Source organism: Myotis brandtii, unplaced genomic scaffold, assembly GCF_000412655.1.
Source record: "Myotis brandtii unplaced genomic scaffold, ASM41265v1 scaffold18, whole genome shotgun sequence".
In the NCBI taxonomy this organism is placed as follows: Eukaryota; Metazoa; Chordata; class Mammalia; order Chiroptera; family Vespertilionidae; genus Myotis; species Myotis brandtii.
Genome location: NW_005356674.1, coordinates 4184062 through 4210809, shown reverse-complemented (window position 1 = coordinate 4210809; position 26748 = coordinate 4184062). Strand labels below are relative to the sequence as shown.

The 26748-nt window shown below is 49.8% G+C and overlaps 1 protein-coding gene across 1 annotated transcript in view; it reads right to left on the bottom strand.

The window, feature by feature from the left end:
* The window catches only part of KY (kyphoscoliosis peptidase), a 61223-nt gene that overhangs the window by 17504 nt on the left and 16971 nt on the right, over positions 1-26748 (bottom strand). The window contains exons 4-11 of the mRNA XM_014537596.1: positions 26483-26608; positions 23568-23630; positions 19565-19627; positions 8796-8870; positions 6967-7029; positions 4954-5036; positions 1768-1876; positions 318-435 (exon numbers count right to left, since the gene is read on the bottom strand). Coding sequence (XP_014393082.1) covers positions 318-435; positions 1768-1876; positions 4954-5036; positions 6967-7029; positions 8796-8870; positions 19565-19627; positions 23568-23630; positions 26483-26608 — 700 coding nt within the window. The remainder of the gene's footprint in view (positions 1-317; positions 436-1767; positions 1877-4953; positions 5037-6966; positions 7030-8795; positions 8871-19564; positions 19628-23567; positions 23631-26482; positions 26609-26748) is intronic.

Sequence of the window (26748 nt, the reverse complement as noted above, 5' to 3'; positions counted from 1 at the left end):
GCCACTGTCCTCCCCTTCCCAAATCTGCCATTCTTCTAACCTTCAGCTGCACAGAGATGGGAGAAGGTGGAAAAAGGGCCTTTTATAACCAAATTATTTCTGTGCATTCATCTGCCATTATGTTAATGCATCGCGAAGCCTGGCAGATGGTACAAAGTCAATTATGCTGGTGTTAAAACGGGAGAAATTGACCTTTTCAGGACTCACTTGGATTCCAGAGCAGAGTTTGCAAACTCAGGTTTCAGGGCTGGCATGTGGGCGAAGGCTCATAGCACTTTGGAAGGGGGAGGGCTGGGTGGGGGTGGTCTCTCTGGTACCTGCACATTTTCTCAAAGAGCCCCGCGTAGCCATCACAGTTGGTCTTCTGGGTCTTCAGGATGTTGCTGGGTTTGAAGGCCTGGCGGTCCTTCTCCTGGGCAGCCTCGATGTCGTACTCTAGAGGGCAGAGCAGGAGGCTGTGAGAGGGGGTCCACAGCCCCTGCCCTCAGCTGTGTTTTCAACAGAATTTGGGCTGGCCTCCCTCGGGCCCGGGAGAAGCATCGGGCGTGGAGGACTCTGCATACTTATCCCACCTCCACACAGCTCTGCAGGCTGTTCCAGGGACGCTGTTCCTGTCCCTGCTGCGGCCCCCAAGGCCAAGGCCTCACACTGACCCACAGGGGGCGCTGAGCTACTGTCAAAGCTTGCCCCAAATAGAGAAGACTGCTCGCCTACAGCCTGTCACTCCGCTAACAAGAGAGCTGGAGGCCTGCGGTGGGGCCCTGAGGCACAATGTGCACTGAGGACACAAATGTGTGTGTGTGTGTGTGTGTGTGTGTGTGTGTGTGTGTGTACAGTAAAAATGTTCTACCAAATATTCTGTTAAGGTGTGTGTGTGTGTGTGTGTGTGTGTGTGTGCAGTAAAAATGTTCTACCAAATATTCTGTTTCTGATCCTGCCCCCTTAAGGCCCAGGCTGAGCTGCTGGGGTTGGGGTGGAAGCAGGTGGCCCCTCAGGCCTATGGTCACACCCCCTACCTGTGTCAGGTGAGTTCATCCTAGCTGCCTCTCTACCTGCTGCTTTGGGAAGACAAAGGAAAAGCAGAGTGGCAGCGGGTCAGGAGAGTCCCCTGGTCCTTATGTCGCAGGGGAAACACTGAAAGTACACCCACCACCTGGTTCTCCCATCGACTGCAAGGGGTAGCATCTATTATCTTCTTAGCAACCACCTGTGGGGCTTGGCTTGGCCTGGTCAGACTCTCAAGATGGTGCTGTGAAGGGCTGTAGGTGGCTCTGAGAACCTAGACACTGCGCTGAGACCAGTGGCTGAAGTTGCTAGTATGGGAACAGGAGCAGGGAGAGGAGAGCCCACCCTTCCCGGCACTGGGACTTAAGCAAACTCTGTTTGCAATAACTTTTCAAACAACTATGACTCCTCCCCAACTGATGATCATCCTTTTTGAAAATGACCTGCCCTGGGTTCTCATCTCCCTGGAGCAGTTTTACCAGGAAGCCAGGACTGAAGGAAGGGCCTCAGCTCTGGCCACTGGCCGTGGGCAGAGGGCCATGTGGGACCCTCTACCCAATGACCCTTCATGGTGACTTTTATTCTGCTTGGTTAGTCTTAGGTTATTCAATCTAGTCATATGGGAGCCCCTGTCCTTTGTCTTTCATCTCATTCCACACTCACTGGTGATTGAGTGAGTCCCAGAGATACTGCTCTGGGAACAGGGCCTGCAGGAGTGGCACCAAGGGGTCCTAGAACCACTAACACCACAGGTGGTCCTACCTATATGGTGGCAGATCCAGATCCAGATGGCACGGACTCTCTCCAGGTCACTGTGGGCCTCCTGGAGCAGGTCGTTCACCAGCTCATCCAGGCCACTCTTGACTGTCACCTGGGGATGGAAGGGGTGTGCTGTGTCAGGGCCTGGACGAGGGCTGTGGGGAGCCCGGCACCCTGCCACATGCAGCCAGTGTTCCCTTTCCTTCAGGCAAAGAAGGAAGAGGAGAGGCCCAGAGGGACAAAGGCTGGGCTGAGGGCAACTGTTGGTGGTGGTGGTGGGGGTGGCTGAACATGATGGGTAGTGCTGACCAGCTGACTCACTGGCCCTAGAGACACTACATCTTTTCTTTGTAAATTTTGGGATCAGCCAGGTGGGTATCTGGTTGGCTGTAGCAGCCCCTAGTCATGGCTAATATTACCCAAAGCAATCTACAGAGTTAACAGACTCTAATAAAATTCCAATAGCCTCTTTTTTTCTTTTTTACCAATCCTCAAATTGATATAGAATTGCAAGGGGCCGGAATAGTCAAAACAATTTTGAAAAAAAAAAGTTAGACTCATATTTCTGTATTTCAAAACTTACTGCAAAGCTACAGTAATCAAAATGGTGTGGTACTGACACAATGGATTATATGGATCAATAAAATAGAATTGAGAGCCCAGAAATAAACTCATAATACATCTATGGCTAACTGACTTTTGATAAGGGTGCCAAGTCCATTCAATAAGGGAAAGAATAGTTTCTTTAACAAATGATGTTGAACAACTGGATATCCATATAAAAATAATAAAGTAGAACCCTTACCTCACACCACATAAAAAATTAACTCAAAAAGGACAAATGACCTAAGCATAAGACTTAAAGTATAAAAATCTTAGAAGAAAACATGGGTATATCATGACCTTGGATTTGGCAATGGATTCTTAGATATGATAACAAAAGCATAAGGCACAAAAGAAAAAATAGATTAATTGGGCTTCATAATAATAAAAAAAACTTCTGTGCATCAAAGATCATTATTAAGAATGTGAAAAGACCACTTACAGAATGGGAGAAAATATCTGCAAATAATATATCTGATAAGGGTTTAATATCCAGAATATATAAAGATAATTGTTCACAAACGTTCATTGCAACATTATTCACAATAGCTAAAAGACAACCCACTTTTAAAATGGGCAAAGGACTTGAATATACATTTTCCCAAAGATATATAAATGGCCAATAAACACATGGAAAGATGCTCAACATCATTAGTCAATAGGGAAATGAAAATCAAAACCACAAAGAGATATCACTTCACACCTACAAGGATGGCTGTAATAAAAAAGACAAGAAGTGTTGGCAAGAAGGTTGAGAAATTAGAACCCTGTACATTGCTGGTGGGAATGTAAAATGGTGCAGCTGTTGTGGAAAACAGTTTGGGTATTCCTCATAAAGTTAAACATAGAACTACCATATGATCCAGTAATTCCACTCCTAGGTACATACACAAAAGAACTGAAGACAGGGACTCAAACAGATAATTGTTCACAAACATTCATTGCAACATTATTCACAATAGCTAAAAGGTAGAATCCACCCATGTGTCCATCAGAGACGAATGGATAAATAAAATGTGATAGGTCCAAACCATGAAATATTATCCATCCATTGAAAAGAATGAAGTTGTGATATGTGTTACAACATGAATGAAGCTTGAAAACATGATGCTGAGATAAGCCAGCCATAAGAGGACACATACTGTATGATTACACTTATATGAAATATCTAGAATAGGTAAGTTCATAGAGACAGTAAGTAAATTAGAGGTTACCAGGGGCTGGGGTGAGGGAGAATGGGAACTTATTGCTTAATGGGTATAGAGTTTCTGGTTTTGGAAGTAGATAGTGGTGATGGTTATACAACACTGTGAATGTAATTAATGCCACTTATAAATTATTAAAATGGCAATTTTATGTTGTATATAGTTTACCACAATTAAAAAAAGGAACAAATTAGGATTTCTCACAGGGGCCCTCAGGAGGAAACAGGGTTGGGGTTGCTGAAAAGGCAGTCCTGACCCTATTCAATCTTTCTAGAGAAGACGGGGCCACTGGAGGCTCAGTTGGGCCACAGTTGCCCACATGTCCCTCAGCCCCGACCCTAGGGCACTCCTTGACCTATTATCTCCTGTGACTGCCCCACTGCTCACTGGAACTCCAGGACCCACTCTCTGACCACAAGGAGACCTCTGGGCCCATCTTCTGTCACCCACTCGACCTGCTGCTCTCTGCTTCTTTTTCTTCTATGTCCAGCACCAACGCCACATCCTTGTCTTTGTCCCTCTCACAGGGCCTAGAACACATTGCAGGTCCACACTATGGCCAGGCTGACTCCCGATTTAACCCCAAACTTTAGTCCATGGCTTCTGGTCCACTGGTCCCCACCCTTGGCCCTCCCTGGCCCTCTCTGGCTCTGGTTTTCCACTGCTCCGTGGCGTGTCTGTGGCCGCAGCTAGGCTCCTGGCATTGCCCTCTGAGCCTGGCCAGCAGCCTATAGATGACTTCCTGGCTTGCCAGCCTCGGATGGCTCATCTGATATCACAGCAGGTCCAGCTCCTTGGCCCTTCCAATCAGATTCTCTGTGGTGAGGGTCCTGCTTGGCTCTCACGACCCCAGCGTGCCCCTAGTGCCTCAGCTCTTGTAGCTGCTCCTCCCCACCCCCATGCCACACGTGTCCAGGCCCAAAGATGTGAGAGCTCAGCAGCCTACACGCTCAAGGGATGAGCTTGGCTATGGTCACAGTGGGTGCTGGCCATCTGCATTTATGGTCCTCTCCACCCTCCTCCTCCCTCCCCTCCTGGGCTGGGGCTGGCATGGCTCAGTAGTAGCAATGCCAAAATGGGCAGGCAGAGGGCAGGACAGGGGGGCCTGCCAATGACGCAGCTGCAGGGTGTGCAGCCTGGGATGGAAGCATCAGGATTGCGGTGGGGCTGGAGGGGGTGGAATGGCCTTTGGTCCTGGGCAGGGCCTGCTGCCTTGGGCCTTCTGTCCCCCATCCATACACTGTGAAAAGGCACTCTCGGCCATCCACCCAAGGGACTCGGGATACATTCAGGAGGGGCCTGGGGAAAGGCTGAGCTTCCCTGGCTCAGGGAGCTCCGAGCCACCCTGGAGCGCGGTCGGCAGAAGGGCCAGCTCTCCTACCTGTGAGGCATACGTGTCCAGTTTCTCAAACTGCTGCAGGTCCAGGGGCATGGATTTCAGGCTGGACCGATCCCAGGGGTAGGCTGGAAACACAGGGGGGCTTGGTCAGCTGCTGAGACCTGCTGATGAGGGCTCCCTGGCTCAGGCCTCCCTGTCTTTTTGAGAAGCTGTGCCTGCCAGACTTTTAGCATGATTCTCAGAGCCTGAAACTCTGCTCCCAAGAGCTGTCTCTCTCAGAAAGATCCCTTGGTCGAGTTGGTTTGGGGTCTTGGAGACACAGGGGAACGAGACAGTGGAGCAGGTTGTACGGTCATGAGACCTGCTGATGAGGGCTCCCTGGCTCAGGCCTCCCTGTCTTTTTGAGAAGCTGTGCCTGCCAGACTTTTAGCATGATTCTCAGAGCCTGAAACTCTGCTCCCAAGAGCTGTCTCTCTCAGAAAGATCCCTTGGTCGAGTTGGTTTGGGGTCTTGGAGACACAGGGGAACGAGACAGTGGAGCAGGTTGTATGGTGTCACTCGCTCCCCGAGGGTGCAGGGTGGGGTCTCTGCAGGCAAGTGCAGGAGGCTGGCTATGACCCTCAGCGCCCTGTGCATTTGCCCACACATCCCGCAAGGGCTATGAGAGCCCACACCTTGGTGCTACAGACCCCAGAGGTGTGGTGAGAAGGTGAGGATGGGTGTCACCACCAGCTCCGGCCTGAGCTGCTCCATGACCCTCGCTGGGCCGGCACTGGATGAGAGGCCGTGCCAGCTGGTTAGGCAGCTGGTCAAGTTTAGCTGCCAGGAGCAGGCCGCATGGATCCTTCTGCATCTCCCCACCGCTCCAAGGTCCCTACCGTAAAGCTGTGGCCTCACTCAGAAACTTTTCATTTTCTTTCTTCTTCTGCTTCTTCTATGAGGACTAAGGCATTTCCCGGACCCCACACCCCAGATCCTGCTGTCCTGCACAACCTCACATTAGCGCTCCCAGGAAGCCCAGCACCATCATGGTGACCGCTCTGGTGCCGGAGCTGGGACTTCTCGTCTGCCGTCACTTAGGGCACCATCAGTCCCTACCCTGCGTGGTCTGAGTACAGCCCTGGCCCAGCCAGCCCCTCAGAAGGGCCCGGGGACATGGCGGCAGGCCCTCATGAGCACCCCCATTTCTCAGTGCCCTCTCCCTCCATGGAATCTGGCTCCTGCCATTCTCTGACAAGGGCCGATAGGGTGACCTAAGTGGATAAGAAAGGGACTTGCACATCGAACAATTTCTGCTCAGTACAGCTCTGCAAATGAGGCCTCCCTGCCCCCATTTAGAAGAAAGGTGGCGTTTCTAAAACGGGACTGAAAACCCTACCCTTTCTTGGTTCTGTTTTACAATATCTGAACATTAAAATTACCCAGAATGATTTATGCCTCATTAAGTTTACCTTCTGAGCAGATTATAGAAATCCAAATATGAGTTTGCACAAATACATTTAAAATGCCAGTGGCATTAACAAAATTATTTTAATTTTAAAGCCAAACAATGGGAAGAAGTGCCACCCTGTACCGAACCTTAGATGCCATCTGGTTTACTGAGGGGGAAACTGAGGCCCAGGAAAGGTGAGGGGGAAACAAAAGCAGGATTCGAACCCAGGCCGTCTATCACCCCACGCAGGGTTTCCTCCTCTGCCCCGCTCTGCTTATTTGCATGTCTCCGCCCTTACAGGTAATTGGCATTCTATTCAAAGTTAACACAATTCTGGATTCTTGTTTTAATATGTTTTCCATAATGGGCTGCCTTGTTATTGGTGGGGTTTGTGCTTTAGCTTAGGGCTCACATCTGGTGTGTGAGTTTTTTACTTCGCCCCCTGTGTCCATGGCAGACATTGCTAATCATTCACACTCCTCCTCCCTCCCTGAGCCCAGAGGTGGCCCCTGACTCTCAGCACAGGGACCCAGGGAGCCATTTTCAATCGAATGGAGACTCCCCTATGAGGCTAAACCAATTCCGTCTCATAGAACAGCCCAGCAGACGGTCCTGCAACTTACCATGGGCATCCTTCCCTCCAGGCTGCCGGGGTCTTGTGTTTCCATTTTTATCACCTTGCAAACCTACAATATCCCAAAGAGCAGGAGTAGAGACACTTCAGAAGAAACAGAAATGCAAGCACAGACGATTCTCTGTGTGGTCCTTGCTTCTGACCCCTCCCTCCACTCTCCTTCTCAGAGCCTTCTTGCTCCCATCCCCACCTCCCACCAAAGTGCTGCTGGAATTGCCCTAGACATCCTGGTGGGGCAGAAGGAGGCCTGGGAACCAGGGAAGGGTGACAAGAAAGACACCTGCCGTCTGCGAGCATTTCCTCCGACAGCAACATTTTGGATTATTTAGTGGCCCGCCTGGGGCTTGCTGCTCCTGCCCTCCCCCACACGCTCCTGCCTCCCAGCAGCACAGCTGGGGATGCCGGGAGCACCGGCGAATTTGTGCCAGATAACCCTGGACAAGAACTGACCATGGACAGACATGAAAGTGGGGCGAGAGAAAAGTAGTTTGTATGGAACTGAAACCCAGAGAGCAATTATTAAATTATTCCCTGGGAAGGTTCCAGGGCAACCACATCCTATAAATCCAGGACTGTTAAGGCAGGACGGTTGCCAACAGTTCTTAGACTCCATGGGCAACAGGAGAGGAACTCTTCCTGCTGATCTGAAAGCAGGTCAGGAAGATGAGGTTCCTGGTGGGACCTGGAGGAGCTGGGGGTGGGGTGCCGAAGCAGCTGTCTCATGCCCCCGAAGCCCACTGTAGGCTGTAAATATAACAACAGAAGGTTGCAGAGTTATGAAGGCCATTCTAGTAACAGTGGGCCTTTTCTTGCACCTACATTTTTTTCCCATCTACCTTCTCTGGTAGAATAATGGGGGTTCAAAATAGAAGCTTGCCTTTATTGTGTCCTTAGTACGCCTGGCTTGTGCTTTGTATTGGCACTGTACCTGGTACCTCTCATTCAACTTCACGAGAATCTTATGAGGGACGCCGAATTGCTTTCCTTCTTTTACAGATGAGGAAATTGGAGAGGTCAAGCCAGTTGCCCAAGGTCACAGGGCTGAGGTCTGAACCCAGCCAGTGGATTCCCAGGGTCTGTTCTCTCTCCATTTGACTGTCCTCCCAAGATCCTGACTGCGAGGACTGTAGGACCAGGCAGACTTGGAGGGTCCGCCTTGGCCCGCTGAGTGGACTCGGAGAGAACCTAAGTCTTGGCTGCTCTGTAGCCTCTGTTCTTTGGCTGGCATTTCCCTAGGCCCTTGTTTAGCCACAAGATGGACAGATACAGGGGGAAGTCTAAGAAGGGAGTGGAGGAGACATCATGGGCCTGGGTCTGGGCCTGTGTGCACTGCACTGAGGCTGGCCACGTATGGTGGGGAAGAGCATAGGCCTCAGGTGGACCTGGGTTCTGACCCTCTTCCCAGCTGGTCACTTAGCAGTTATTTCACCTTTCTGGGCCTCACTTTACTGATCTAAAAAGTGGGTATAATACTGGTATATGCCAAAGTTAACGAATGTAAAAAAACTTACATGGTGCCTTTCAGACAGTCAATAAATGGTATCTAAAAACAATAAGACTCTTGTGATGCAATTCATCTTTAGCTAAATGCCTGATTACCCACACCAAACTGCAAACACTCAAGAATAGTGATTTCTGGGAATGGAGCAGAAACAGCACCCTGCATGAGGCTGTCATACCTTTGCCTCTTACCAGTGTGTACGTCAAGGTTACTCCTCTCCTTACCCCAGAAGATGCCCAGGCTGGGCTCTGTCCATTCAGTTGCCCTCAATCCTCCCTGCCAGACCTCCACACACAAGCAGCCCTGTACGTACGTACGTTTATCCAAGGAAAACTTCTTAAGCAGCTCGGGCATGGCGTCTCGAGGGTGGACCTCCACAGTCAGCTGCGTCCCTGTAAAGGAACAGGGGGTGACAGTCCCATCCCGATGCCACTAGGAAAGGATGCAGTGTTTCACGACAGACGTTTGAACAGCAAAACGCAATTGGGTTTAGAGCTTTCTTTTGAACAGACAAGTGATTCTTGTTTAAAAAGAACAAAGACAGCCCTAGCCGGTTTGGCTCACTGGATAGAACGTTGGCCTGGGGACTGAAGAGTCCCGGGTTCGATTCCAGTCAAGGGCATGTACCTTGGTTGCGGGCACATCCCCAGTAGGGAGTGTGCAGGAGGCAGTTGATCGATGCTTCTCTCCCATCGATGTTTCTAACTCTCTATCCCTCTCCCTTCCTCTCTGTAAAAAATCAATAAAATATATTTTAAAAAAAGAACAAAGACAAAACACAAGGCGACAGTTTCCAGATCCAGGTAAGACGGAGTGAGCTCCTCCCACCTGGTGTCTCCCACCGGATGCAGCTATAAACCTTGGAAAGAATGGAGGGGGCAACAATTTGAGGACTCAGAAGTAAATGATAGGTGGAATACTGGGGAAGAAGATTAGTATTTAAAGCATCACCAAATTGGCAGTGCGGTTACCATTCCCTCTCCCCTGTGGTATTACTTAGGTTGGACTCCACAGCAGCCCCAAACCCAGAAGTGCACAGCCGGTGCAGGGAAAAAGTGCTCCAAGAGGAGCCTTCTCTTCCGGCCTGTGGAGTGAGAGAGAGAATCTCTAAGAGTAAGAGAGTGGGTGAAATACTGTGTTGTTCCCCCCGCCCCCCTTTCTGTAATTTCCTCACTCAGCCCCCAGGAAGTTCTATTGGTAGCAGTGCAGAGTGATTTTGGTGGCCAGGTAGACACATAAAGTCTTTGAGAGAGGGCACCAGAGAAGCTAAAATTCCCAAGCATGTGGGGCAAATTCTTCTTATTTTTCACTCTCTGTTCTCACTGATTGGCACCAAAAGCAGATACAGTTGTGAGAAGTGCCTGGCAGAGTGGAAAACAAAAGCTCCAGCTTTTTGGCCAGAAGACTATAAAGCAGGTTGTGAAGAGGAGGGAGTCAGGAAAACAAACCCATAAAGTTATGGATGAACTCTTGTAGTTACCTCTGAGTTGTGTGTCCTGGGATCGCATCCTAAAATCCTATCACAGTCTTTGAGAACTAAACTATAAACTATAAACTGACCAACAAAATAGATACAGAGACATGGAAGCATGGAACAAACCGATGAATCTCAGAGGGAAGGGGAGAGGGGAGTGGGAAGAGATTAGCCAAAGAACTTACATGCATAGCCCATGGAAGGCCTAGGGAGTGGGGCCACGCATAAGAGTAAGGTGGAGGGAGTCATTGGTGGGAAAAAAGGGGATATCTATAATACTTTCAACAATAAGGATAAATTATTAAAAGTAATAAATAAATAAAATCTAAATTATGGGGTAGACTAAATGCTCAGACAGGCCACTGGGTGGTGCATGTACAGGGCAGGCAGAACCGTATAACATTGCAAAGGCTAAAATCCAAAATTACTACCCAGCATAGGAAGACCTAGGAGAATCTCAACTTGAAAAGGAGAAGATAATCCACATATGCTAACCCTACAATGACACAAAATTTGGAATTATCAGCAAAATACTTTAAAACAGCCATGCTCTAAAAGGTGAGGGCAAACATTCTTGAAATAAATGTAAAAATACAAAGTATAAGAAAAAAAATTAAAAGTTATAAAGAAGAAACAAATGAAAATTTGAGAACTGAAAAATATAGTTTAAAAAATTCTCTGGATATGCTCAATAACAGAGATGACAGAAATAAGATTTAATGAACTTGGAGATAAAGAGTAATAGAAATTATACAACATGAATAACAGAGAGAAAAAGTGAACAGAGCCCCAGGGACCTGTGGAACAATATCTAAAGGCCAAACATTCATGTCATTGAGATACAAGAAGGAAAGGAGGAAAGTGTGTTGCAGAAAAAAATATTTGAAGAAATTAATCAGAGAATAATCAATGAAACTAAAAGCTGGTTCTTTGAAAAGATCAGTAAAATTAATAAACATTTTAATCAGATTGACAAAAAAAAAAAGACACAAATCAGAAGCCAAGACACCAATATCAGGAATGAAATGGATGGTATCACTACAGATGATCCTAAAATTTAAATGAAAAGATACAGCAACTAGAATAGCCAAACCAGTTTTGGAAAAAAAAAATCAGAGGACTCCAACTATCTTATTTTAAGATATACTATAAAGCAACAGTAATCACAACAGTGTGATAGTGTCAAAGAGATAGATACATCAATCAACAGAGAATAATAAATAATTAAGAAATGGAGCCACACGAATATGGCACATTGATTTTTTACAAAAGTGCACAGAACAATCCAACTAGAAAATGGGTAAAAGAACAGATATTTTGCCAAAATAGAAATGGCAAGTAAGCACACAAAAAGATATTCAACATGATTAGCCATTCGAATGCAAATGAAAACTATAATAAAATATCACACTTATTTGAAGAGCAATAATAAAAATATAGTGATAATACTCTATGCTGACAAGGTTGTGGAGAGACTGAATCTCGTACATTCCTGGTGGTATGTAAAGTGGTGCAGCTTCTCTGGAAAATAGTCTGGCCATTTCCTATAAAACAAGGCATATACTTAACATATGACCCAACTACTGCACTCCTGGGCTTTTATCCCAGAGATATGAAAATTTATGCTCACACAAAATCCTATGTACAAGTGTTTACAGAAGCTATTCATAATCACTCCAAACTGGAAATAGAACCCACTGTGGCCCTAGAGTCAAAAAGTTTGCCCACTCCTGGGATAGAGCGTCGACCTGCGGACCAAAGGGTCCCGGGTTCAATTAAGGTCAAGGGTGTGTACCAGGTCCTGGTTGGGGCACATGCAATGTATTTCTCTCACATCGATATTTCTCTCTGTCTTTCCCTCTCTCTTCCACTCTCTCTAAAAAAAAAAAAATCAATGGAAAAATATCCTCAGGTGAGGATTAAAAAAAACAACAACTCTTCAATAATGCCAAGAAACCCTTAGGAGTGATGGGAAGATGTGATTACAAAGAGTCTTACAAGATAATTTTGGGGGTAACAGAACTGCTCTGTAGTCTGGCTGTGCTGATGGTTACATAAATCTATGCATATGTTAAAACTCATAATTTAAAATAAAATAAAAATTAAAAAACCCCAACCTGATAGAAAAAGCCCAAGCAGAATTAAAACAAAACATAAACCTGGGTGATCGAGAAAGATACAAAATAGAAACTGAAAATCCAAAGTAGGATTATTGGAAACATACTTTTTGTAATCTGCTTTCTTACTTAAGTCTTTATAATTCAGTGAATACAGTCATATGTCATCATTTTACATGGCTGCATAGTACTCTATTCAATAGATGGTTTATAATCCATATAACCAATCCCTTTTCATGGGATAATTAACTTTTCCCAAATGTTTTGCTAATATAAACAGTGATGTGATGAACATTCTGACACATACCTCTTTACATACTTTTCAAATCAGTTCTTTGAATAAATTCTTTAACCTGGATCAAAAGCTGTGAGGATTTTTTAAGGCTTTTGTTAGATATTGGCAAGCTTTACCCATGAATGAATTTATCAGTTTACGATCACCCTACAGTGCAAGAGAATGCCCGTTTTGCTCGTTCTTGCTGTCTGATTGCAACGTTGGCCACAGTACTTTGTACTTCCTCCCGTGGAGAGGTGTTTTGGTTTGGCCGAATGACTTGGCTTGGCCAATTAACATGTGGCAGAAGTGATGATGTATAAGCTCTGAGCCTCAGCCTCAAGAGACTTTGCAGCTCCTGCTTTCATTCTTAGGATCCCAGTCACAACTGCCATGTGAATGAGCCCAGGCTAGCCTCCTCGCATCCCAGGCTAGAGGATGAGAGACCACATGGAGCAGAGCACAGCCATCCCAGGTGAGGTCACCCTAGACCAGTAGGTTTCCAGCCAACCCTCCAGCTGACCACAACACATGAACAAGCCAGCCAGGACCTGTGCTCAGCTGGGTGTGACTCAGACAAGAACGCCCAGCCACACTGTAGACTTGTGAGCTGGTAAATGCTTATTGTTTTAAGCCCCTGAGTTTTGGAGTGCTTTGTAATGCAAAAATAAATTACGACTACCCTCACTGACATTTGATTTTTACTATTTGTACAAAATAATAATAACAATTATTTTGTTAATCCTCATCCAAATATATTTTTTCCATTAATTTTTAGAGAGCATGGAAGGGAGAGGGAGAGACAGAGAGAGAAACATTGATGTGAGAGAGGCACATCAACTGCTTGCCTCCACATGTATCCTGTACCATGACTGGTGCTGGGGATCAAGCCTGCAACCGAGCTACGTGCCCTTGACTAGGGACCCTTTGGTACACAGGCTGACGCTCTATCCACTGAGCAAAACCGGCCAGGGGGAACTTTTTTTTTTTTTTTAAATATATTTTATTGATTTTTTACAGAGAGGAAGGGAGAGAGATAGAGAGTCAGAAACATCGATGAGAGAGAAACATCTATTAGCTGCCTCCTGCACATCTCCCACTGGGGTTGTGCCCGCAACCCAGGTACATGCCCTTGACTGGAATCGACCCCGGGACCTTTCAGTCCGCAGGCCGATGCTCTATCCACTGAGCCAAACCGGTTTCGGCCAGGGTGAACTTTTTATTAATGAATAATGACATTGCTGACGCTCTATCCACTGAGCCAAACCAGCCAGGGTGAACTTTTTATTAATGAATAATGACATCTAGTGTTTTTGTGTATTTCTTTAATTTTTAGTATAGTATTTTTCATATATTTATTTGCCATTTTAAATTCTTATTTTGTGGACCGCCCCATTTCCAACTGATATATTATTTTTTCCTTACCAATTTTGTCAGAGCTCTTTTTATTAACCCGTTGCCTGCTAAATGTGTTACAATAATTTTTCACAGAATAACAATACTGACTTTCCTGTGCAGCTCAAAAACTTGCTCAGCATGCCAAAGAGAGTAATTCTCAAACAACTTCAAGAGCTACAACGTGACTTCCTGAGGCATTACTTTGAAGGGGTTAACATTCATTTTGAGTGTAGTTTCTAGACCATTCACTTCCAAAGACAATCAGCTATGGCTTTACAATGACAACTTTAAGCGTTTCAGCGTTAAAAGCATGCTTCAGATTTGGCCTTAGGAACCGAACCGGTAGCATTGCCATCAGCAGCAAAGACTCCCTTCATGTCCTCCCGTGCTGGGTGAGGCCTGGGCCTGTTCTCCTTTGCCTCCTCACTCGCCCACCCAAAACACTCCCAGGTGTTTCTCCAAAGGGGGTGCCAAACTGCATCTGACTGCCCGATGCCTTGTGAAAACAAAGGTTGAGGAACATGACCACTCTTCCCCCTTTTGCGGGTCCCAGTGCAGGGTGCTCTGAGGAGCCCCACAGCAGAGAACTCTCCCGACTCAGTACTACTTTGTCAAAACAATTTGGAAATGCTGGGCTAGAACCATCTCCAAAAGCTTAGAGAAACTGCAAAACGGAACAACGTGGTTGATGGTTTAGGGCTCAACAACCAGCCTCTTCCCCAAACTTCTCCTCATGTCCAGGTACTTCCCACCTCTCCCAGTTCAGCCACATCTCTCTGTCAAAGAATGAGCGAGCTGAGCTGAAAAGAGTGGGTCTGAGGGAGTCACAGGCAGAACACACCCACCATTTCTCATCTCTCCTTCCTGCACTTCCTCTTCTCTCTCCCTTCTTGGCCAGGGGCCAATGTCCAACATTCTCCCGAGTTCCACTTCCTGGCTCTTCCCCAAAGTGGTGCTGCTGACCAGCACCCTCTGAGTCAAACAGCACAGCTCCCCGCCTGCCTCTTCTGTGTGGGAGCGATCCCAGCTCCCGTTTCCGGTCTGTAAGGGCACTTCCGGAGGCTCTCTGCTCCAGGAACTGAGCCTGGGCCTGGGTTTATGGCCTCTAGGTGAGCAGCATTCACGGCACAGCCCCATGCTTCCTAAAGGTAGGAGTTGGTAAGAGTTTGCAGACTATAGCATTCCTGTATCAAACAACATTCTTAATTTAAGGGGAAAAAATTAATTTGACCAACCTCCAATGATAAGGAGTGGGACATCATTTAGAACAAAATTTAAGGTGAGCTCTAAACCCTAAGTATAGTCAGATACCGTGACACTAATCTTAACGGTCACAACCAAACCCAAAGGGACTTTAGGTCACCTGGCTGGCGCTTTCATGACATCCCTCCCCACTTCTACCAGCTGTCACCCAACTAGCATGTCTGAAGCTGCAGCTCTGGCTGTCCTAGTGAAAGTGTCTAAATGATTGTTTTCCGCGAGCCTAAGAAGTGGCTCCCACGGGCTTCTCCAGCTGCCACTGGCTCCGCTTCCCTTTCCCTCCCCGTCTCAGGAGCGGAGGTGCGGCTGGCAAGCCCAGCATGTCCCCAGCACGCTGCTCCGGCCTGCCACTCACCCAGCCAGGAGAGTCCTCCCACACGACAGCTTCCCTCCAGGTCTCGGCAGGTTTGAATCAGGGCTTGTCTAAAGGCCTAATTTGCTCAGAATTACTAATGCAGAGATGGCAAACAGATTTCGTGTTGTTCATTAACTCTGATTGGAAGTGGCTGCCTGAAGCATTGATCAGTTAGCAGAGGCTGCATGTACACACGGGTATGTGTGGGGAATGAGGGACACATCTCAGATAGCTGCCTTTATTGACTGAAGGTCTTCATTAACTCTTTCCGTAACTGGCTGCCATGTTTACAACCTGAATTCTTTGCCTTGGAATATTTTCCTGCAGTAGCGGAGCATCAGCACACCTCAGCTAAAGCGTTTGAAAAATACCCCTAAAACAGACTCTAGCGAGGTAGGTGGTCAAGAGACCTGCTGTGGTTTCTGCCCCGGAGTGCAGCAGTCAGCGTTAGCGCAGGGCGTGGTGAGCTGTGGCACCGAGAGCAGCCTGCTGGATGGTGATGGGGAGAGCCCGGCTCTGTGGAATGCTCACCGGGTACTGCTGGACACGCTATGAAAGCCCCACTCAGCAGCTCTAGTTATGAGATGACAACCGAGCATGCCAGAGCTCAGGGTGAGGTCACCGGGGCCCCGGCCGGCGTGTGTGACGAAGGGCCTCTCTGTGGCCCTAACTGACCCGGCTTCCACTGGGCTCTTGAAAACACAGGGCCATTGACGATTCCTTCTGCAGAGCGGAGCGCCCTAGGGCAGTCCCAGATCTGGGAACAGGGCGGTGTGACGCCAGTGCGTGCATGATCAAAGAAGGCAGGGGGCCTGCAAGGGGATAAGGGCGGAGGACCTGGAGGACTAACGCCTCAACAGAAAACTGACTCCCAGAGTCACTGTCGAGGCCTGAAGTTAGGGGGGGAATTAAGCACGCTCTTCTCATTCAACCTCACACCTGTTACAGACGAATCTTCTGAAGCCCCTTCCATGATCTTTTGTCACCCATTGTGTCAAGTCTTCCGCTGAATGACAAGGTGAGGAGGAGGGCGAAAGCTGGACCACTCTGAGGAACAGTTCGGACTGAAATTTTGAACTTCTTGTCTGGTGGGAAAGTGGAGGGGGTGCCGCACCCAATCATCCCACCAGATTGGTCCCTGCCCTGTATGGAAGGGGGCGTGTGGTGGAGCAGTTATGCCCACTGGCTTTGGAAGCTCCCAGACATGGGTTTAACTTCCAGGCCTGGCATGTGCCAGCTGTGTAACTTCAGGCAAGTTACTAAAATCTCTCTGGTCTCAGTTTTTCCATCTGTAAAATGGGAGTGATAACCTACACAGAAGGTGGTTGTGGGGTTAAATGAGGTGACCCCCCTAAAAGGGGCTTAGGTCACTGACTGGCCCACACCAAGTGTCCCCCTGGGGCCCTGCTGTTACTGTCATAGAAAGAGCTGCCGAGGAAGCTGCACGGGGGCTTATGTGGTTCCCAGAACAGAGCTCACGAGGCTCAAGGCTCATTGGATGAGTAGGAGAGTGGCACATGGAATACTGATGTCCTTGGTCACTATGATCCAAAACAGCAGGCATGTGGTTGCTTGGCGTCGGCACCAACCTCAGCAAGGCCCAGTCTGAATTCTTCAGGTTCTTCCCCTAAAAGGCGCCTCCTGCAGCTCCTCCATCTCCATCCTCAGCTCCCAAACCTTGACTCCTCTCTTTCTCTTACACCCCAATCCACCCCCGGGGAAGCCTCTCTTGCCTGGATCATCATGCTGCCATCTACAGGGTCTTCTGGCATCCACCCTCGCCCACTTCTGTTTATTCTCTGCTCTTTGGTGGCTCTCCTGTTTAACACTGAGTGGCTTCCAATGGCACTCAGATTAGAAGCCAGCATACTGCGGGTAGCCTCGCAGTCCTGCAGGGTCTGCCCTGTGTCCACCTGACCCACGCCCCTCAGACACAGTGACCTGCTCTCCACTTCCTGAACACACCAGGCCCTCACACCAGGGCTCCCTCTGCTGGAAGCTCTTCCCCAGATACCTGCATGGCTTGCTCCCTCACCTCCTCCCTTCCTTGAATGTCACCTTCTCAGGGAGGTCTTTTTTCAACGATTCTATTTTAAATTGTCCCCTGTGGTAGGCTTCATAATAACCCTTAAGGATATCCATGTCCCAATTCCAGGAACCTCTGAATGTCACCTTATACACCAAAGGGGACTGTGCAGATGTGATTAAGCAAAGGATCTCGGGTTAGGAAGATTATCCAGGAGTATGCGGGTGGGCCCAGTGTAATCACAGGATTCTCCTAAAACAGAGGCCGAGGGGGATTTAACTACTGATACGGAGAAAAGGCAATGTGACAATGGAAGCAGCGGTTAGAGCGATGCAGCTACAAGTCCAGGGGTGTCATCAGCCTCCAGAAGCTGAAGAGGGGAGGAACAGGTTCTCCCCATGACCTGCCTGACGACACTTGGACTTTAGCTCTTGAGATGGATTTGAAACTTGGGGTCTCTGGAACGAGTTAAGAGAGTGAATGTGTATTAAGTCACTGACTTTGTGATAATAAGTTACAGCAGCCATAGGAGGCTAATACGCACCCATGTGCACTTACACCTACCCCCTATCCTCCTTCCTGCTTTATCTTCTCCACCAGCCTTAGCTGAGTCCCTTCATTAGGTCATCTGTCTCTCTCACTAGGGTGTCAGCTTCAAGGGGACAGGAGGCTCTGTCTGTTTCTGATGGGTCCCCAGTGCCTGCATCAGGAACTGCTTTTTGTGGAATGAATGGGTCAGTATCAGTGTGAACTCTGGCTATGCCCCTAAAGACAGGGAGCCCTCCTCTCTCTGTGACCCAGGCTCTCACAGGACCCTGCCCGGCCCATCCATACCAGTCTACACAGGGCTCCAACCCTTATAGGAAGACAGGCTGCCCTTCTTCCTGTCCCCCTGGAAGCCTTGAATGCTGGGAGGTGGCATGCAAGTGGCACACATGAACCAGGGTGCCAGGTACAGCTCTGGTGACCAGCCCACCCCTGTCTTGCCTGTGGCTCAGGGAGGCAGTGCAGTGCAGAGGTCTGACCTTAGAGCCAGGCTCTGGGATGGCAGCATCTCTAGCCTCAACTTTCTCCTGTGCAAGCAGGGATAACACCAGGACCCCATCAAGGGGTTTGGCCAGAACTAAGCAAGACAAATGGTCGTTAATCCATTCTCGTTTTAGTGAGGTATTGCTAATTCTTGTTCTGTGGCCTGCTGTGTGCTGCCAGTCCAGAGAAGCGGTAAGGCCCAGGCTTGTCCTTGCGGTGCTCAGGGCAGGTGGCAGTTCGTGGTGGGCCCACCAAGAGGCCCTGGGTCCTGTCCTGGAGTCGCATTCTCAGGAATTCTGGCCTAAAGGGGTACTGAAACCCGCATGGCCAGGTTCTTCCTGCACAAGTTTCAGGGGACAGTCCCCCGAGGCCCTTATCCTCCAGGGAGCCACCACTGCCCCCTCGATGTCATTAGATAATCTCCTTACTGGTTAGGACAACGGTGCTGAGAGCACTGGTGATGAACTCTTAGGGCTGGGCCTATCGGAACTCTCAGACCCAGGCCTTGAGTCTTTAATGCAGAGCAGAAAGCTGAGGCAGGGGTGGCGGCCCTAACCCGGCCTCACCTCCAGCCTCAGCGGTGGAGCCCTCCTGCTTCACATGAGCCAGCAGGGGAGACGGGTGTTGGGGTTGGGGGGGGGGGGGCTGTGGTGAAAGCAGAGCTTTGAAGGTTAACAGCTCAGGACTTGGTGGTGGTTGGCGGGAGGTCAATTGCCCAGCTCTGAGTCTTGCTGGCCATTTGATCTTGGACAGATGTCAACCTTTCCAAGCCTCAGTTTACTCACCTGTAAAATGAGGATAGTAGGAGTACCAATCAAAAAGGATTGTTGTGGAGCTTAATTTATATGAGAACAATCATGTAAATGGCTTGGCAGGGTGCCTGGCACAAGGTTAGCACTCAGTAAATGACAGCTATGGCGATGGCAATGAGGGTGATGATGATGATACCAGTGGGTTCTGTGGCCCAAGGTCTATTTCTCGATCCCATGATACCATGCAGCCTCTCACTGCTTCCCATGGGATGTAAGAAGAGGGAAAGGGGGCTCCAACATCCATGGGACAGAGAGGACCTGCTCCCCAGTTTGAGCTCCACACCCGCCGTCTCTGGCACACAGGAGCTGGAGAAGGGGTCATGACGTGGCGAATTCCTTACCTTGGTTGTCGTAGGAAGTGATGACCTGGGTCTGCTGAGGATGCTGCTTCTCTGCCAGGTTTCCTATTTAAGGAAGACAGAGGAACCTGCCGTGACCACTGGGACCACAGTGGAATTTTCCCCGGGCAGAGCGGGGAGCTGCGTGTCTGCAAGAAAGGCAGGCTGGTGGGGGCCCAGGTCATCCCAGGCCTGGCGTGAACACAGGCACACCCGCCTGCACAGCCCCACGGCGTGCATACGCGGGAATCAGCAGTCACACACCTGAACGCAGAGGCACACGACTGGAAGCCCTGCGCACACACCTTCACACCTCCCAGCAGGTGCCAACACAGATTCTTTTTTTTTTTTTGTACTTTTACTACTAGCTTCATTTGACTATTGGAGTCATGGTTTTTAGTGTTCCTCATAGTTTTCAAAAAATATATATCCAAATTTTCATACTATTATGGGAATGTAGTTCTTTGGCCTTTTTTTGAGGATACTAATGCGATTCTTTTCCTTTAAAAAAAACCTTTTATTGAATTTATTGGGGTGACATTGGTTAATAAAATTCTATAGGTCTCGGTGCACAATTCTATAATATATCATCTATATGTTGTATTGTGTGCTCACCACCCAATACAGAGTCTTCAAAAGAAACTGGGGATGCCTCCATGGGTTAAGTAACCATGACTTCGGACTTTGGTGTCGCTGGGCACAGTCTTCAAAGCGCATGGGGATGCCTGACATTCCCACGGTTTAGTAGAGCAGGCTGAGAGGTTCCTGTCCTGATTTTACAGCTGAGGGACCTGCAGCTCGGACTGGTTAACTTTTGCCAGTCTCTGCAGCTAGGGAGCATCAGACCTAGGGCCTGACCCCAAGCCTCCGGGCTCCTAGCTCCACCTCCTGCCTCCCTCTGAGAAGAATGGGGTAGCCTGCCTCTTACTCCAGTCCAGGAGTTGGGGTGATTTGCAGTTTGGTTCAGCTGCACAAACATTTGCAAGGCGCCCACTATGTGAAAGCGCTCTACATGCGCTAGTAATGCTTATGTCCCCGGAACACGGAGCTGTCCTCAGGGTTTAGTGGGGTCAGGCCGGAGATGCCCCGTTCCTGCCATAGGCCATGAGGAGGAACCCACAGGCTTCTTGGGGAAGCACCACCTTTCCTACATCTCTCCCTCTACAGATGCTGGGGTGGCCTGGTCTTACTGAGGTTGCCCTTGAATTTCTGCTTCAGAGAGGTGGGGGAAGGAGCTGGGAAGGCCAGGGTTGTGGCAGCCGGGGAGGTGACGATGATGATACCTGATGAGACCCACTGCTACCACCTTGGCCAGCCATCTTCTCCCCTGGCCTCCACTGGTCTGCAGAGAGGCTGTCGGGCCTGCCACTGGAAGTGACCACTGGGACCAGCTTCTGGGTCTGGAAACAAGCCTGACTCTGGGGCACTGGCCTGACCAAGTTCCATTCAGATGCGTCCCTCGTGCACCCAACCAGATCTGCTGCTCAGAGCTCCCATGCCTGGGTCCAAGCAGAAGCCAGTCGTGGTGGGTGGTGGGGCCCTGAGCTGGGCGGGGCTTTCGATCCACCTGGCAGGGTCTTGCCCTGGAGAACCCTGCTGCCTCCAGCCTTCGGTAAGCAGGTCAGCCAGGACCCTGAGCCCCCCGGGCCATGATAGGTTGATCAGCTGAGGGCCAGCTCTAGGCCAGACTCAGGCTAGGGGACAGGGAGGCCACCTCCTACGGGCACAGCTGGCTGTATTTCGGCTGGCCGAGGGAGGAAACAGGATCTGGGAAGGGAATCCTCAAGGAGGCGATCAGCTGGCATAGCTGTTGTGGGGTATTTATAGTCAGGGCTGCACAATTGGTTTCCCTGTAGCTGTGGGGCGTCAGTCCCTGTGCTACTAGGCAGACTTCAGCCAGGACCAAGGAAAGCAGCCAATCACAGCAGGGGAAGCCCGTTGCTGGGCAAGCTGGGGTGTGGGGGTGGCTTGGCCCTACACACCAGCTGCTTGGAAAAGTTTGGAGCCCTCTAAGCTCCCCTCACCCTGCCAACACCCCAGCCCAAGGAGTGCACAGAGCAGCAAAAGGGGGCACATGTGCCCTTCTGGATCAGTCCCAGGTTCAGCCACATTCGTGCACACTCCACCAGCACAAGCCATCAGCTGTTTCCTTCTCAGATGAGCACACCATCCAGTTCCCAGGGCTGGGCGGGAGGGCCTGCTGGTACCAGGGCTGGGTGCCTTGCGCACCAGCAAGGCAGATATGTACCCAGAATCTCACCATCAGAAAACAGAAAAAAGCCATACCTTTAACTTCTGCATGCATGCAAGTGTGTCATTTAAAAAATAAATAAAATTTTACTTTAAATTACATATATTGGAGGAGTGGTCTGGGTTCGAGGCCTCTTCGGCCCTAGTTTTTGCAAGAACTACTTTAATCATCCTCTTTTTTGGATGACACATTCTACTAAGACCTTTTAGAAGAGTCTTGTAAAAGTTACCGTGTCCCTTTGTGTTTTGTTGTATTTCCCACTAAAATTCCCCCAAATCAGGAACCCCAAAGATGGTAAAAAGAGGATGAATTCAATATAATTCAATGCTCTCCTGATGTGATAACATGCCCGAGAAGACATAGGATGCATTTCAGACAACCCAGGCAAGGTGAGAGGGCTGCAACAAACCACTGCGGCCCGATTGCCCACTTGCCCGAGGGCACAGTGGCCCGGCACACAGGCCTGCAAGGGCTATGTGTTTCTGTGGCCAACAGGTCTCTGGAGGTCTGAGTTTTATCTTAATTCTCACAAGCCTGCAGCATAGTTTTGCTAACTTCGGTATCTGCTTCAGTAGAGCTGTGGCAGCAGGTGCATCTCCCATCGGATGGCCCCACAGCAAGGTTAAGGAAGCCACCCCACCCATGCACGCCCATCAGCTGGGACTCAGTGGGTGGTCTCTAGAAGTGCATGTCATGAGAATGATTCATCCCCATGCACAGGGCAGAGGACAAAGGCACGCTCTTCACCTCCAGGACATTGAGACTCATAAGTGATGTTATGATTACAATCATTTTAATGTAGCCCCGTGAGGGCAGGGGTTCTTGACTGTATTGTCTACTGTTTCATCCCCAACAATTAGAACCCCATCTGGCACAGAGTAAGCACTGTAGACCCCCATTACTGAGGAAATGAATGAGTGAATTTACTTTTAGAACCTCATCCTTTCCTTTTGTTACTGTCAGAAGGATGGCAAAGCAGAGCTGTTTGGTCTTGTTCAATTGGGGTTCTGTTTCCCCATTGGTGGAGGGTCATAGAGGGTGGTTCCTTCTCACTGGCATTTGATCAGTCAGTCATCTGTTCTGGGGTCTGACTGAGCCCCCTATTGGAGTTCTGAGTGGTGGTATGACTCTTATTAGAATTCTCACACCCCCCAATGAAGTTACACTGATGTTTGTTCCTGGAGGCTGGGCTAATGAATCTCTGACGGGCACAGAATAGGGCTTAGTAGAGTTGGTCCATGCATAGAATCCCCAGATCCTGGGCTTGCAGGGCGGCAGGCACCTGGCACCAGAGAGAGGAGGCTTTGGAAGCTGACTTCTCTCAGATTTTATGGTCGTCTGGGTCCTGGGCCAGCAGGTAGCCACTGGCATTTCCCAGGCCTCCAGGCAGGACGCTGTCCCCTCTATTCAGAAAAAAGGTCCAAAGATGGATGCCCTGCAGGACATGAGCAGCCCCACCTCTGTGGGAACACACCCACCTCACATCCCAAACGACACCAGTGAACACGTGGGTACAAAAACGTATGGCATTGCCCCCATCCAGCCTCCAGGAAATCAGGGGACCTGATGCCAGGGAAAACTTTCCAGGGTCACAGTGGCCCCAGATGCCTGGCTGAGTTACAAGCAGCCACTTCTGAGCGGTTAGGTGACTAGAGCCAGTCTTCAAACAAATGAGACCCAGTGTGTCCAGTCATTTCAAAACGTGTTGAATTCCAGAAACTAAAAAGAAAAAAAAAATGAAAAGGGAGAATTTACCATACAGGCCGTTTCCTTCTATTTTCTGCCATTTCTGTATTCCGTTTCCGCCGCCTTGGAGTCCTGTGAAATAACAAGGACTGGCATGAGGCTCTCTGTGGTGCAGAGACCCAGGCCAGCAAATGATGTGCTAGTTGTGTACACATCTGGATTAACGAGGGGCTGGTGGAATGTGGCTCTCCCGGGATCTGAGGGAGGCTGCCCAGGATTGAGATACACGTAGGAGCATGAATGCAACCATTCATATTTTAAACATTTAAAAAAATATTAAAACAGTAGTTTTCAGTGGGGGAAGGGTTGGTTATCAGAATCATCGCAACAGAGAGGCCCATTTTTCACTCCCACATCTCCACTGCATAAATATGGGAGGATTATTGTCAAAGACATTTGCCATTCATTTTGCCTGCCTATTTCTGTATGTGGTAAGTCTCCCACTTTTAGAGTCTTGATGTGGGATGGGAGTGGGCAAAGATTGCCTATCCCTATGGAAACTGAAAGTGATAGTAGCCTGCTCTCCCAGCCTCCCTTGCAGCTAGAGCATGGACGTGTGTGGCCTAGGCTTGGCCAGTCAGTGGCACCTGTGTCCAATTCCATCTTGGGACCTGGTGAGGCAACAGGAAAGAGAATGGAAGCTTTCTCTACCTCCGGTGACAGTTGGAAGTGGTGGCTGCAAGGTCAAGTTCCTGGCACAGAACTGGCATATGTTCTGGCAGTGGGAACAGCTGCAATAAAATCAAGTTCCTGGTACGAAAAGAGCACCTAGGGACCCTTGGTGGCAGCGGAGGTCTCCTCACCAGAGCAGCTCATGAGGCTGTTCCTGGAAGTTCAGCCTCAAGCCTGGTCCCCCAGCCCTTTCCATCGCTCTAAGGCTCCCCAGTCCCTCCTCCTGCAGAGCCCTGCACAGTCAGTGTCTGGGACCTACCGCCTGGAAACCTCACCAGCACACCTTTGGAGAGGAATGCATACGTCACATCAGCTTTGGGGATAAAATCTAAAACTTTGAAGCTCTTTCAGTCTTGGTGCAAACAGCTTTAGGCCACCTTGTCCACAGCCACAGGAATGCCTGAGTGGACTCCAGGGCCTCCAGGCATGGTTTGGAGAAGCACTGCTCTAAGCCTTAGAGTGGAAGTCATGGCTGGGAAAATGCTAGGGCCCTAGAGGAAAGAGGAGAGAGCACCTGTTGGCCTTACAGCCCAAATTCCTGGTGCCACACTCCTTGCCTCCTGTCCCTCTGACTATTTTTTGCCACAAGGACACAGCTGAAAGGCCTTTAGTCACATCTTCAGTCAGTCCTCTGCATGGTGACAGTATCTGAGGTCAGGCCATCCTTTGCAGAGCAGAGGACCTGGAGCTGGGAGGACACTCCTGGAATTGGGCATGGCTGAGTTCTGGGTCTGTGCACCAACAGGAGGCCTTGGAACAAGCTAGACTTGCTCAGCATTTCTCCTCCTTAGGCTGCATGGGCTTGCAAGCAGGCTTAGCCAGGGGTCTCCTGGACAACACCACTGCCCAGCAGGCCTCGCAGGCTGTGCACGCCCCCTCTTCTCTGCTCCGGTGCAGAACTGTCTGACTGAATATGAGACACAGGTCTCTCCACTGACATAGGGTCTGGGAGAAACATCTGTTAGGAAAATATTTGGAGAAAAATATCAGCAGAAAGGGCTCACAAGCAGGGTCTTTTTTCCCTGAGTCACAGCCGTGAGTGTCGAGTGCACCGGTCTGGAGTCCTGCAGGGTTGGTGGTAGGCGTGTGGCACCTTCCGGAGCAGTCCTGATCCCAGGCACTTCTGGGGCTTCACCCTTTCTTTCTAGTGACAGAGCCTTTAGGAGATGTGATTAGAGTGGGAGAGGAGCTAGGGACTCAGGGGCTGGCCCAGAGCTGGGCCTCGTGGGGGCCCTCTGGCTGTGCCACACCCTGCGGGAGGCCTCCTGGTATCAGAAAGCTGGCGGCCTCTGCCCATTTCCTCATTGCAGATATCCTGGGTGGGCATTTTCCCTTCTTCTAGGAGCAGCTCTGAGAAATAAAGAACCAACCAACCCAAACAACTGTTGGCCCCCAAATTGCTCCCGAGACTGGAGTACCTGTTAACATTCTCAGCTCTCCAGAATCTATGCCCCCCGCCCCCCTGCTTGCCTCCCCAAGGGGTCACCAGGAGCTATGGGACAGCTCCAGCCTGTGTGGCTGGTGGGGGCAAAGCCATCCATGGTGTCATTGCTTCAACGCAGATGGTGGAAGGTGGACGTTCCATGTGCAAGGGGGCTCTGAGGACAGAAGAGCTGGGCAGACTCCAAGGAGCTCTGGAGCTGGAGGGGAGGCGGGAGGCAGAAGCCATTTTGCCGCGACTGTCAGGCATCCCTCTCAAAGCACGGGTGCACAGGCAGCCCAGTGCACGCGCACACCTCTCCGCCAGGGTTCCTGGGGCCTTCCTCCTAGACCCAGGACCCAGAGGTTCCCAGACATCGGAGGGGCTTCGTTAACAATTATTATGTGTCTGTACCCCCTTCACCCTGTGAGAATACAGAGGCTCAGGACCTGCCTCCCACAATCGCTTTATAAACAATCACTTTATTTTACCCGTCTGCACTTGGCCAGAAAGTCCGAAGAAAAGGAAAATTAGTAGATAAGGTGGGGACAGCAGATTTCAAGCCTAACCCTATCCAAGCCTGTGTGCCCTTTACACCTCTTATGCCTTCTGTGGAGGAGGGGGGAGAGGGCTTAAGAAAGGGAAACCGAGGCTGTGAGTTGTGCAAGGGCACCAAGGGAGCTTCCCATCTTCACGTCTGACTCAGCACCCAGATTTCCCTGGGATCCTTGCTCCCTGCATGTGCAATGGGGAGCAGGCTCTGGCCACCCAGGAGTCAGGCCTGAGGCTCTGGGCCCCTTCTTCCCGGGCATCTTCCAACCCTGACCCGCACCTTTCAGAGAGTGGTTGGAGGAAACTGGCTGCCTGGGTTGACGGAAGGAAGCACCGCAGGCCTGCACAGGAGTCAACTCAGGGCAATCACGGGGCTGCGCGTTGCCAAGGGACGCCAGAGCCACAGCTTGGAGGTGCAGGCAGCCATGGGGAGAGGGTCGTGTCGCTGTGCTCGTTTGGGGGCGTGAGGGGCGTCCCCACGGCGGGCGGACCCTGGGGTGAAGAGGCCGAGGTGCTAGGACCTCTGGGGGTCGGCCGGGCGCGCGT